Source organism: Balaenoptera physalus (assembly GCF_965194825.1).
Source record: "Balaenoptera physalus genome assembly, chromosome: 15".
Taxonomy (NCBI): Eukaryota; Metazoa; Chordata; class Mammalia; order Artiodactyla; family Balaenopteridae; genus Balaenoptera; species Balaenoptera physalus.
The window spans coordinates 39,646,821-39,660,460 of NC_138894.1; the positions used below are offsets into that span (position 1 = coordinate 39,646,821).

The 13,640-nt window shown below is 35.0% G+C and overlaps 1 protein-coding gene across 8 annotated transcripts in view; it reads right to left on the reverse strand.

The window, feature by feature from the left end:
* Window positions 1-13,640, reverse strand: part of APLF (aprataxin and PNKP like factor) — a 118,924-nt gene that overhangs the window by 15,036 nt on the left and 90,248 nt on the right. For all 8 annotated transcript variants that reach the window (XM_082426046.1, XM_082426053.1, XM_082426051.1 and 5 more), the window contains exon 8: window positions 8,471-8,596. In XM_082426046.1, coding sequence (XP_082282172.1) covers window positions 8,471-8,596 — 126 coding nt within the window. The remainder of the gene's footprint in view (window positions 1-8,470; window positions 8,597-13,640) is intronic.

The following is a 13,640-nucleotide window of genomic DNA, read 5'->3' on the forward strand; positions in this document are numbered from 1 at the left end:
TTGGGGACATATGAACATCTGAAATAACTTTCAAGGACAATGCAAAATTCCACCCAGGACTTTTTCCTAATAATGAATGGAAATACTTAGAATTCATTCATAAAAGATTTACATCAACCTTTTCCACAAATAGCATTTTCTGTAACTCAGCAGTCCTCAAAATCCTGTTTTTTGACTTTTTTTTAATCTTTGAGTTCTAAAGATAGACGTATACACCCATAACTACACCAGGTTTTTATGAGCTGTTACATTTTAAAATATACATTTTCCAAAGCATTTCTAGTCTTAATGATATAGACACATGAATAACAAATACATATCTGAAGGAAGAACACTCAGTAAGAGAAAATAAAAAATGTCTTCAAATTTGCTATGGCCCTAGGGTATTTGGAAAAACATAGATTTGTATAGCTCAAGGAGAATGAGGGAGAAGGAAAAGAGTAGGCAATGAAGTCAGAGAAGAACTTGTAAGCCATGGTAAAGAGCTTTGTGGGAGGCTATCGGATGATTCTGAGTAAGAAATCAACATGATATGACTTATTTTTAGAGAACTGCTCTGGTTGCTGTGTGGAAAATGAACTATTAAGGGGCAAGAAAAGAAACAAGGATATCAGTTAAGAAGCTATTGCGGTACACCAGGTCAGAGATGATGGTGGTTATGACTAAGACGACTGAAGTAGAGGAAGTAGGAAATGGTCAGGTTCTTAATGTATTTAAAGGTTGAAATGGCAAGAACTGCTGATGGACTGAACGCGTGATGTGATGAAAAGAGAAGAATCAAGGGCACGTCTTGGTTTGGGGCCTAAACACTATGTGAATGGTGAAGTCATTTACAAAGGTGGAGAACACTTGGGAAAGAGTTGTTTTCATGACAAAAATCAAGAGGTCTGTTTCTGATATAAGTTTGACCTATTTTATAACCAAGTGCAGGCATTTAAACATTTGAGTCTGAAGCCATTACCCTGAATTAGCTCACCTAGGGAGTCAGAAGGGAAAGGATCAAAGAACTGAACTCTGGGGCTCAGTAATAATTACAGGTGGGAAAAAGGAGGCAGCAAAGAAGGCTAAGGAAGAGTGGCCATGAATGTAACTGATCTGACTTTATGAATATGACTATATTTCTCTCTGTTCTAGACTTCCCCACTGTTGAATGGAGGCCCCCAGAGCACAAATGATCCAACCTTCTTGTTTTCATGAGGAACTGAAGCCTAGGTAAATCAAACGACATTCAAAGTTTTGCTACAGAATTGGCATAACCATAACTAGAACCTAAGTCTGCTAATTTAAAAACCCATTATCTCTCCATCATAAAGAGCTACCTAAAGATTAACTAGGCAGTGACAAGAACAGAATAATAATTTTTATTTTTGTTTACTTCCAAAAATGTGATAACTTAATACCAAACCTACCACTCAAAATTTTAAAATGAACCTAAAGTACTGTTTTACATCAACTTCTATAAAACTGACTAGTACATCAGATGCTCAATATCCACTCAATGAATAAATGATGATACTATATGTTTGTTTTCATTCCAAAATAATTTATCTTGTACTTCTGAAATTCAACACTTATTTTAAAACCTAAAGCAAAAACATGAATCCTATGTTTCCAAATATTTAAGTCTCAAATTTAGGAGAAAAAGGAAAATTAACAAATATGGTCTGTATTAAATACTGAAAGAGTAAGCCAGCATAAAATAAGAGAAAGTAGTCAATCTGCTAATTGAAAATCATTACAATTTACTATCTCTGCCAAGAGAGCTCTGAAAATTTGTATACATGTGCAATTAACACTAACATTAATATGAAAGAGAATGTATATTCAAATAAAGGAGAAAGAAAAACAAAACCACAGAAGACACTCCAGCACATTTTGTCAAGGCTACATGACACATTACATGTCAAGTAGCAATGTTGCTACTGCTACCTCTTTTTTGTTGTTGTTACTGCTATTTCTAAATGAAGTTAAACAAAAATTTATAGCCAAGTCTCAGGTAAAACCGTGCAGCCAGCGATTAACATTTACTGTAAGATACTTTCTTCTAAGATTGTATTCTTACACATGATTAAAAAACTGTAAGCGTGGTAAGTGATGACAGGTTACTTCCTATATATGCAGAGCCTATAAAAATGCGATCAACTTTGATTATTCTTAACTACAAATAAAATAATCGACAGCCTCACATGACTGATTCTGGGAATCTCAGCTACGAGGCAATTAGAGTTTCCCTATTAAAACCTATTTATTTTGCCTCAAATAATATAATATGAATTTACACTAAACACACACATTCCTATTTTTTTATTAAGCAGCTTCTAAAAATCAGTATCTTGTAGTTTAAGGTGTACATTGGCATATAGGATCAATTAAGATAATACTGCAATAACTTGGAACACTTTGAAAATAAAAGAGAAAATAGCAAAAGACTAGATCATAGCTATAAATCTGGATCAACAAATAAAAAAAGATAGTAATTTTAATATCAACGAATTATGCTTGTGGCAAAAACACTTATGTTTTTTCACACTATACAGATCATACTGCAGATTCACTACAATGAGAGCACTTATAGTTGATCACTGATACACTTCCTTACGTCATCCCTCTTAGAAGGTATTATAATTAATAAAAAAAAAATGGGGCATTGGCTTCCGGAAAACATGAAGGCAACAACACTTTCATTTGTATGATACATGCCTGCCTAAGGTTTTATAAATCTAAGACAATATACGTGTTTGACTTTACATTTTTACACTAAGCTGGTTGAAGATGGATTCTGTTCATTTTAGTGTATACATATTCTAAGTTTAGTGCTTAATTTAACAAATAAGAACAGGAGTAATGCACTGAAAAAAATCCTATTATGCACCAGAGGAAGTGAGTCAGAGGCAAGCACAGCAATCACTGCATTATCCTGGACATTAAGTATCTAATGTTCTAATTTAGACAAGTACCTTAAGCTAATCAAATGCATTAAACAGAACGAGTCTTCTGACAGGCTGCAGTGTACAGCACAAAGGGAAAAAAACTGGTTAAATGCGTGAGATACTGAAAATGATAACAACTAGTTCTTTCAAATTATCATTTTTCAAGTTGATTTAATTTTGTTAGATTTTTAGAAGTATAATGTCAGAGAAAATATTAATAATGCCTGTAGTTTTAGAAAAAATAAAATTTAATAATTAAAGATCCTTTTTTCAACATCAACCTCCTATATTATATGGGCTATGGGAATCTTTATTTTTACTATAGAATACATTTATTAATATGTGAGCCATATCTGTTTTTCTATTTTACTCATGTTTTACTCATTGGATGAAATGTCTGAAAATCAGGTATACCCATGTATGTACAGTTTTATGTTTGCATATTTGCTCTTTAGTGATAAAAACTTTGACCACAGATGACAATACTTGTAACTACAAAACAATACCATATAAATTTAGGTAGCTGACACAGTATAAGATTAAGATTATTTAATGTATTATACAACATTTGAGATCACCTAGATTTATCAAAACGAGAAACTGACTTGGACACATTCAAGGGATTAGAAGGTAAGATTGGGAAGCAAACAAATTAAAAGCCAACCTAGTATTTCACTTGAGAGAATACTTGTTTTTACTTGAGAATAATTCTTATCCTGTTTTGTGAAGGCAAATTTTTAAAGATAAAAAGCAAACAAAGATGTTTTAGCTCATGAATTTCATCTCTCTTCCAAATGTGTCAACCATCGTGGAATACAGGCTTATCACAACTTTACTTTTAGAACATATATATCTTTACTTTTCTAAATATATTAATTTCTGGATGATTTCGTGGGTTATTTTATGATCAGTGAGGCTTCAATATTTTTCTTCTATGGCTACAGGAAAAATCTGGCATGCATTTACATAAAAACTTGCTTTTAAGCAAGCTAATTTAGAACATTTTATCATTCTGATACAGTAGGCTTATATTCTAGCGCTGTTGAAACAAACATCTAGGACCAAGATGGAGCCACTCCTGCCTAGGGTGCCATGTCAGCAAACTGAAACTTAAGATAATTTTCAGGTCCCTGTAAATGCTCTGCCTGACCAGAGACACCGTGTATCCAGTCAGCCAATCCCCACAGGCCAAACCAACTCTGGGCTCTATACTTATTTCTTTGTTCCTTCTCACCCCAAACAAGGTTGACTATGGGGCCCCCAGCCAATCAGACATTTTCTATTTTCCTCTTCCTTGTTCTTTATTCTTCATCCTATAAAAACTTCCTGTCTTCTGCCCCATGTTGCACTTCTCCAAATGGAGACTGTCTGCTTCATAAAGTGTTAAAGTTAATTTGTATCACCCAAACTGTCTTCTTTAAATCATTTTTTAACAGCACTAAACAGTATATGGCTAAAAAAATAATTTATTCTTGCAAATCAAGATTGTTAAAGAAAAAATAGCGCACAACATTATATCAATTTAGTTATAGAAATGATACAACATAAATTTACTAGATGTGTTTTTTGCCTAACTAAAAATGATCATGTGACAAGAAAGGATATATAAATATATATCATGCTTCTACAATCTAGTTTCTAGTATCTTGTTGATTTGAAAAATTCACGATTTCTTCAAAGTACTTTATCTGGGTTTTGTTTTTTTTTAACTCCAAAATATTATTTTGCCATGTGGCTAAAAAGGCAAGCACTATCAATACTTTAGAAGCGCTAACAATGGTGGAATCAGGCCACAACACAGAGAAATGCTGGACTGGAGGAGGGAGGAGACTTGGTTTTGAGCTCGCTAGCTTTGCAGTCTTAGGCAACTCAATCTTTCTTTGTTTCCATTCCCTTATTTGTAAAACAGTAGTCAGAGTAAGCAATCATATCTAACATTCTCCAAGAGTCTCTCTGAACTGTCATTAAAATTAATGAGGGAGAAAAAAATCTTAAGATTTTATCTTCAAGTGGAAACAAGGACACCAAGCAGCTCAACAGATGAAAAAGAAAAATACAATATACATACATGTAAATATATTTAAATATAGATATGAAAGTTTCTACTAGTACATGTGAGTCACTGGCCTTTGAATAATTTCTCTTGACTACTCCCTACTCTGCCCCCATTTAAAGAGACTGATGAAATAAAGGCAGCAATTTTTGACATCATTATTCTTAGCAAGGCTTTGCCTTTTGTTTTTATTCTCCTCGAGAATAGGCGTATTTGTATTTTGCTTCTGAAAAGGGTGCAGGACATCATGGCAGACCAATACTCTTGTTTTAACAACTAGAAAAAAAACCCTGATAAATGGTTAAAAATATATTTATGAGAGAATTGTGGGAGCAACGAGAATTTTATATTATCTAAAATTCCAAAGAGGAAAAAGTGCTTCCTAGGTGAGCTGACAATAACTGACTCCTTTCTTCCGTAGAAGCCTTTGACAATTCTTAGTGTGGGCTAAGGATAAGATTTGGACCAAGTGGAGGCACACTATTGTAGGAAAGAGAAATTAGTACAGCTTATCATGATCTCATGGGGTTGTCACAACAGTCTAGAAACTAAAGGAACCCCAAACACAAGGCTGATTTTTCCCAAGAAATATTTGCTGAGTTCCTGGGAGGTCTGAGAGGCTTAACTTCTGAATCTGAATCTTCAAAAAGGCCGAGTGAAATCTCTAACTCAGGTAGTGTTTCAGAGACAAAGTACTACTAGAAGTAAGAGATCTGTAACAAACACATAACTAGCTTCTAACCATCAATTATGAGGAAATACAACGGAACCTAATGAATGACAATTTGGTAATGCAATCAGCAAAATCCAGACTAAGGGATACTCCTCAGTACAAATGGTCAGCTTTCTTACACAAATATATTGCAAGGGAAAAAACAAAGAGGAACCTATTGATTAAATAACTTAAGAAACATGGCCACTTTTTGTCATACATGGACCTTAACTGGATCTGGATGCAAAGATACAAAAGGAAAAAAAAATATTATGAGACTATAAGGGAATTGGGATACCTGACAGAATATTGAGATATTAAAGATTTATTTAATAATGGTATCATAGTATTGGGTTGGCCAAAAAGTTTCTTCGGTGTTTAAAGTAAAAATAAAAGACGTATTTTTCATTTCCACCAAGAACTTTACTGAACACATATTCACTGTTTTGTTCCACTACCATCTGGCATTTTTCAGGCAACTTCATAATTCTATCTTCTCAAAACTTTTTACCTTTTTGAGCAAAGAACTGTTCCAGGTGCCTCTTACAGTCTTCCAGGGAACTGAAATTTTTTCCATTAAGACAATTTTGTAAAATCCGAAATAAATGAAAATCTGAAGGTGCAATGTCTGGTGAATATGGCGGATGAATCAGAACTTCCCAGCCAAGCTCTAACAGTTTTTGCTTGGTCATCAAAGAAACATGCAGTCATGCATTATCCTAAAGGAAGATTATGTGTTTTCTGTTGACTAATTCCGGATGCTTTTTGTCGAGTGCTGTTTTCAGTTGGTCTAATTGGGAGCAGTACTTGTTGGAATTAATCGTTTGGTTTTCCGGAAGGTGCTCATAATAGAGGACTCTCACCATATACACAACATCACCTTCTTTGGATGAAGACCAGCCTTTGGTGTGGTTAGTGGTGGTTCATTTCACTTGCCCCACGATCTCTTCTGTCCCACATTATTGTACAGTATCCACTGTACGAAAAAAGTGTACAGTGTACACTTTTCATTGCCTGTCACAATTTGTTTTAAAAACGAAACGTTTTTGTTATATTTAAGTAGAGAATTGCATGCGGAAAAAAGGTCAAGGAGGATTTTTTCGCTTAACTTACGTGGAACCCGAATAAGGTGACATATGGTCACCTTATCTTTGATAAAGAAGGCAAGAATATACAATGGAGCTCAATATCAAAAAAACAAACAACCCAATCAAAAAATGGGCAGAAGACATAAATAGACATTTCATCAAAGAAGACATACAGATGGCCAAGAGGCACATGAAAAGATGCTCAACATCACTAATTATTAGAGAAATGCAAAGCAAAACTACAGTGAGGTATCACCTCACACCAGTCAGAATGGCCATCATCAAAACATCTACAAACAATAAATGCTGGAGAGGGTGTGGAGAAAAGGGAACCCTTCTGCACTGTTGGTGGGAATGTAAATTCAGCCACTATGTAATACAGCCACTATAGAGAACAGTATGGAGTATGGAGGTTCCTTAAAAAACTAAAAATAGAACTACCATATGACCCAGCAATCCCACTACTGGGCATATACTCTGCCTTCTTATTGAAAACCAAATCATAGAAATAACAACAATTTCAAAAACGGCAGTAGTTCAGTAACCTGTATTCCAAAATTATCTAAGAAAGACAGTTGTCTAGAATTAAAGCTCTCTAAGAATGGAATCCTACTTCTTTCTTTGGTAGTTTGATTTATTTCAAGTTCATTCATTCATTCAACAAAGTTGCAGATAAAAAAGTCCTTACTGGAGGGACTTCCCTGGTGGTCCAGTGGTAAAGAATCTGCCTTCCAATGCAGGGGACGTGGGTCCTATCCCTGGTCAGGGAACTAAGATCCTACATGCCACGGGGCAACTAAGCCCACACGCCATAACTACTGAGCTTGCGCTCCTCAATGACAGAGCCCACGTGCTGCAAACTACAGAGCCCATGCTCTCTGTACCCTGCGTGCCACAACTACAGAGCCCACACACCCTGGAGCCTGAGCGCCACAACTAGAGAGAGAAAACCCGTACTCTACAACTAGAGAAGCCCGCGCGCCACAAGGAAGAGCCCACACCGCAACAAAAGATCCCGCACACCTCAACAAATACCCCACATGCCGCAACTAAAACCCAATGCAGCCAAAAAAATAAAGAAAATAAATAAATAAAAAGGAAATAAATTAAAAAAGAAATAAAGATGCTTAAAAAAAAAAAGTCCTTACTGTCAAGGAACTTACTGTCTGGAGGAGAAGCCAATCCAGGAAAGAACTAAACACAATCTCATGAGATAAATTCTACTGTGCATGATACAGACGAGTACAAGATGCTATGGAAGGAGAGAGGGGAGGTACTGTTTCCTTTTAGGATTGAGTTTCATGGGCTGGCAAGAATGGTGCACTGGCAGGCGTTGAGGGAGGCAGAGATAACATCCTGAATTGATTTATGTCAAACTAAGGAGTCTGCATAGAAGGTATAATGGGGTAGCACTGACAGCTTTTAAATTATCTGATTTACACTTTAGAAAGTTAGAAATGAGGAAAAATTTTAGGCATTTATGATGTTAATAACTTCAACAATTTAGAATTATCTAAAAGAAACATTACAATCCTACCTATTAACAAAATGAAAACCTATTACCTACGGAAGTTTAAAAACTAAAAGTTAAAGGCTTGAGATGAGAAGCTTGCCTGCAGTTTCTCCTGAATAAGTAACAGAGATTAAGCAGAAAAGGAGTATAACCAAACACTTCAGGTTTACGTACCTGTAACAAGATGCTCCATAGGGACATTCGGGCCGGTCATCAGCCTCACCTTGACACGTGATGTGTACACCTCCATAATCACTATCACCAGGGTGACTGAAGTGTTGAAAATGGACAGGATTCTTCCTATGAGAGTGATAAACATACTGTCAGAAAAAATAATTAATAGGATATAGTAGACTTCTAGATAAATTAGAAAAAAATAATTAATAGGATATAGCAGGAAACCAAACAATACACATCTGATTATTCTAGAACGTGAACCAACATGCTACATGACATTTAGTCAGTGCGGAACTCTCATGGTAACAAAATAAATTTCTGGTGACATGGGGAAGACCATGAATGTCAATGGACAATCTGCAAACAGTACTTTATATAGGCTATATGCAACAGAATATACAGGATAATATAAATAGTATAAGCATACATAGCGTTTAAAGACTTTTAATAAAGTGAACACATCTACACTCCCTCTGCTAAGATAAAAAACAATATTACCAACATTCTAGAAGCCCTGCATGTCCCCTTCGAATCATTAAACCCATTTTACTACCCAAAGGTAACCACTATCCTGTCATCTGCAACAGTGTTTCTCAAACTTTTAAGTCTCAGAAAAAAAACTATTAAAACTCCAGAGAACTTTTATTTATGTGGGTTAACCTATTAGAAATTAAAAATGAGAAATTTTTAAAATAAATTTAATTTATAATAGTAATAAACCCTTTACATATTATCATAAATAGCACATCTTAATGTAAATACCTATCTTCCAAAAAAATTCGTGGAGACTTTTTTTTTTTTTTTTTTTAAAGAAATTCACGTTCTTTTATTTATTTATTTATTTATTTATGACTGTGTTGAGTCTTCGTTTCTGTGCGAGGGCTTTCTCTAGTTGCGGCAAGTGGGGACCACTCTTCATTGCGGTGCGTGGGCCTCTCACCATCGCGGCCTCTCTTGTTGCGGAGCACAGGCTCCAGACACGCAGGCTCAGTAATTGTGGCTCACGGGCCCAGTTGCTCCGTGGCATATGGGATCTTCCCAGACCAGGGCTCGAACCCGTGTCCCCTGCATTGGCAGGCAGATTCTCAACCACTGCGCCACCAGGGAAGCCCGGAGACATTGTTTTATACTTTGGAAATTTCTTTAATGTCTGGCTTAATAGAGGGCATCTGAATTCTCCTCCTATCTGCTTCTGCATTCAATCATTAACACAAATCATGTAGCCTCTGGGAATACTGTACATTTGTGAGTGAGAGAATCAGAGTGAAAAAGGCACACACACACAAAGTATTATTATGAAAATGGTTTTGGCCCAACAGGTTTCCTAAAAGCATCTTGGGGACCAGGACCTGCAAGGGCCTCTGGAACATACTTTGAGAAGCAATGTTACAAACAACATATTAGTTTTTCCTATATTTGAATTAAAATGGAAATATATAGTATGTACTTCTTTGAGAATGACTTTTTATGTTTGTATGATTACTCCACGTTACTTCATGTAACAGTAGTATACTTTTATTACTGTGTAACATTCCACTGCATGAAAGTGCTATAATTTATTTGTCCATTCTACTATTAATAGACTTTTGGACTCATTCTAGTTATTGGCTTTTATAAATAATACTGCCGTGAACATTCTACTTTTGGCGTACTGTTAGAAGTAATAAACTAATTCAGCAAAGTTGGAGGATACAAAAATCAACACCCAAAAACCAGTTGTGTTCCTATATAATTGTAATGAACAATCCCGAAAGGAAATTAAGAAAACAATTCAATTTACAATAACATTTTAAAATAAGATAGTTAGGAAATAAACGTAAGGAGGTGAAAGACATACACAGGTTTAATTTCTATTAAAGAAGACACAAATAAATGGAAAGACATCCCATGTTCATGGAATGGAAAACTTAATATTGTTAAGATGTAAATACTACCCAAAGCAATCTACAGATTTAAAGCAATCTCTATTAAAATCCCAATGACATTTTTTTGCAGAAATAGAAAAATCCATCCTAAAATTCATGTGAAATCTCAAGGGACCTCAAATGGAGAAAACAATCTTGAAAAAGTTGAAGGTTTCACACTTCCTGATTTCAAAACTTATTACAAAACTACAGTTATCAAAACAGTGTGGTACTAACATAAAGACAGGCATATAGACACATGGACGAGAACAGACAGCCCAAAATAAACTCTTGCTTATATGGTCAAATGATTTTTCAACAAAGTTGCCAAGACCATTCCAAAAGGAAAGAATACTCTTTTCAACAAACGGTGCTGGAAAAAGAGAATATTCACATGCAAAAGAATGAAGTTGGACGCTTCCCTTACACCATATACAAAATTAACTCAAAATGTATCCAAGACATAAAAGTAAGACCTAAAATATAAAACTTCTAGAAGAAAACAGGGGGAAAGCTTCATGACATTGGATCTGTCAAAGATTTCTTGCCAAATGCAAAGGCAAGAAATGTAAAAGTTGCCTAAGTTCCATGAGACTGCCCAAAACTCTGCCTGTCCTTTTAGCCCTCAGTCTGGAACACTAAAAAATTGGCAAATGTCACAAGAGAAAAAGAAGCCTCAAGGTCCTGACTGCCTCTAATGTTCTCAAGCATGAGTGTTCCGCTTTGCTAGTTGTTTTCAGTGGGAGCTTTGGTCCTCAATAAGACACATCACCTTTATTAGAGATAAAACGCTTATTTTATAGACTATTAACTCATAATTTATATGACCTTATGGAGATAAAATCTACAAGTTTTAATTAAGGTATAAATTTCTTACAAGTTAATAAGAGACATTTCAATTTCTGTCCAATTTTTAAAAGCAGTTTACTAATGGAACCATATGCTATTAAACAGAAAAACTATATGGCCCCAGAAGAACAAAATTTTCAAAAAGAAGTTTTTGGAAGCAACAGTTTCTATAAAGTTAAATGCTATTTTGTTGTTTTTTCGTTTCACAAAGGATTGAAATAAGATGTGACTGCTTTAGACAGGTTGAATTTGAAGTGCCTGTGATTTAAGTGGTGATTATCTGGATGTAAAATTTAGTACAGAAATCTGTGTTGGAGATACAGACTTGGGAGTTAATACCGTAACATCAAGGGAGTGAATAAGACTACCCCTGAGCAATAATTTTCTATTAAGACAGAACATGTAAATAAATAATTAGAAATCAATGATTAGATAGTAAATATCAGATCTAATATCAAATATTAGAAAGTGTACGAGGAAATGTTGTGTAGAATAGAAGATGAGCAATTTAGGGAAGAATGAACATGTTAGAAAAGGACTAAGAAAGGAACTGAATGTGTCTTTAAGCAGGACAGGAGAGAGGAAACGGGAACAGCACATCCAAAGGACCTAACAACAGCATGACAGCATGGTGCGTCCAAAGAATGACTGGGAGTGCAGGGTCTTCCAGACTATGCTAAGAAATCTGGCCTTTAGCCACTGAAGGATTCTGTAAAAGAGAGTAATATTGTCAGATTTTTTTCTCTCTCTTCTTTCTTATCTTTGTTTTTATTTTCTTAGCCAGATCATTCAGGCAACAATGAGGAAGGAATATGAACCTGACAGAAAGTTTAGAGACTTAGGAGATGATTCACTTGTCCCAGAGAGATCATGGCATGAGCTAAAGCAGTAGCATTGAGGCTGGAGAAAAGATACATTTAACTGATTGTTAAGATGGATGTATATAACAAGAACTCAATATAGGTTATTTTCCCCCCTTTGTTACAAATATAAACATTTTGTTTTAAAGATTTCAGTGGCAAATATTTCTCAGGTATTAATTACGTATATCAAAATTAGTGAAAAAGTAAAAAAACTATTCATAAGCTATGACTGGTTAAAACTAACGTCATCAAATATGTATGAATTCATTATGATCTTGATAAAACATTCAATCACATTTAACAAAGACAAATACCAGCCAAACACTGTTATGGACTGAATTGTGTTCCCTACCCCCAAATTTATATGTTCAAGCCCTAACCCCTAATGTGACTATATTTGGAGACAGAGCCTTTAAAGAGATAATTCAAATTAAATAAGGTCATGAGGGTAGGGCTTTATTCCAAAATGACTGATGTCCTTATAAGATGAGGAAGAGACTCCAGAGATGTGCATGCACAGAGAAAAGGCCACGTGAGGTCGCAATGAGAAGGCACTGTGTGCAAGCCAAGGAGAGAGCCTGCAGGAGAAACCCAACCTGCCAACACCTTGATCATAGGCTTTCAGCCTCCAGAACTGTGAGATAATAAATTTCTGCTGTTTAAACCACCCAATCTGTGGCATTTTGTTATAGCAGCTCTAGTGAACTGATACAGATACCAAACAGGATTTTTCAAAAATCCAAAATAACAGAAGGTTTATATACTTCCATTTCACAAGTTTATAAATTATGTTCCATATGCAGAACTAAGGCCATTGCAAATAGACAAAATTGTGAATAAACGCATAAATTATAATTGTTGAAATTGAAAAATATAATTATTCAGGTGTTATAATGGCACTGCATTTTAAAGAGAGATACAATGAATGAGAAATTAACAGAATATGTGATATAAATATGCTATTGAATAGAAGACAAACTGTACTAGAATGTACTCATAAGATACTTGGTTTGATAAGTTGGAATGGCAAAGAAATACTTCTGAAATAGGGCTGGGTAATTATAAACATGCTAGAATAAACAGAGAGAAACTATAGCCTAAAACTAATTCACAAAGCATGAAATTAGAAAATATGGTACAGTGTTATCAAATGAAGTAAGTATAGGAGTAACCAATCAATCCAGAAAATATATATTCAGTTGTTTTAGAAGGCATCACAGTGACTCAAAAGCACCATTAGAAAAATATAAAGGAAAATGCACAAATATAAGATGCTTAAACACAACTTAGAATTCTCTTGAGAGTTATACTGTATACAGCAACTCTTTATGAAGCCATCTTTCCAACATCTAAATAAGACATTACATAAGCAGGTACTTCGATCTGAGTGATTCTGTTTTCAAGTCTGGATTCCCCAGTTCAGATCCCTGTATTAATCAGTATATCTACAATGAAACATTTAATCCCCCACAATATTTTAAAAGCCCCAGCAGGATTTGCCAGAATGTATACTGAGAAAGTGCAAACCAGAAGAAACATGATAAAGCTCCT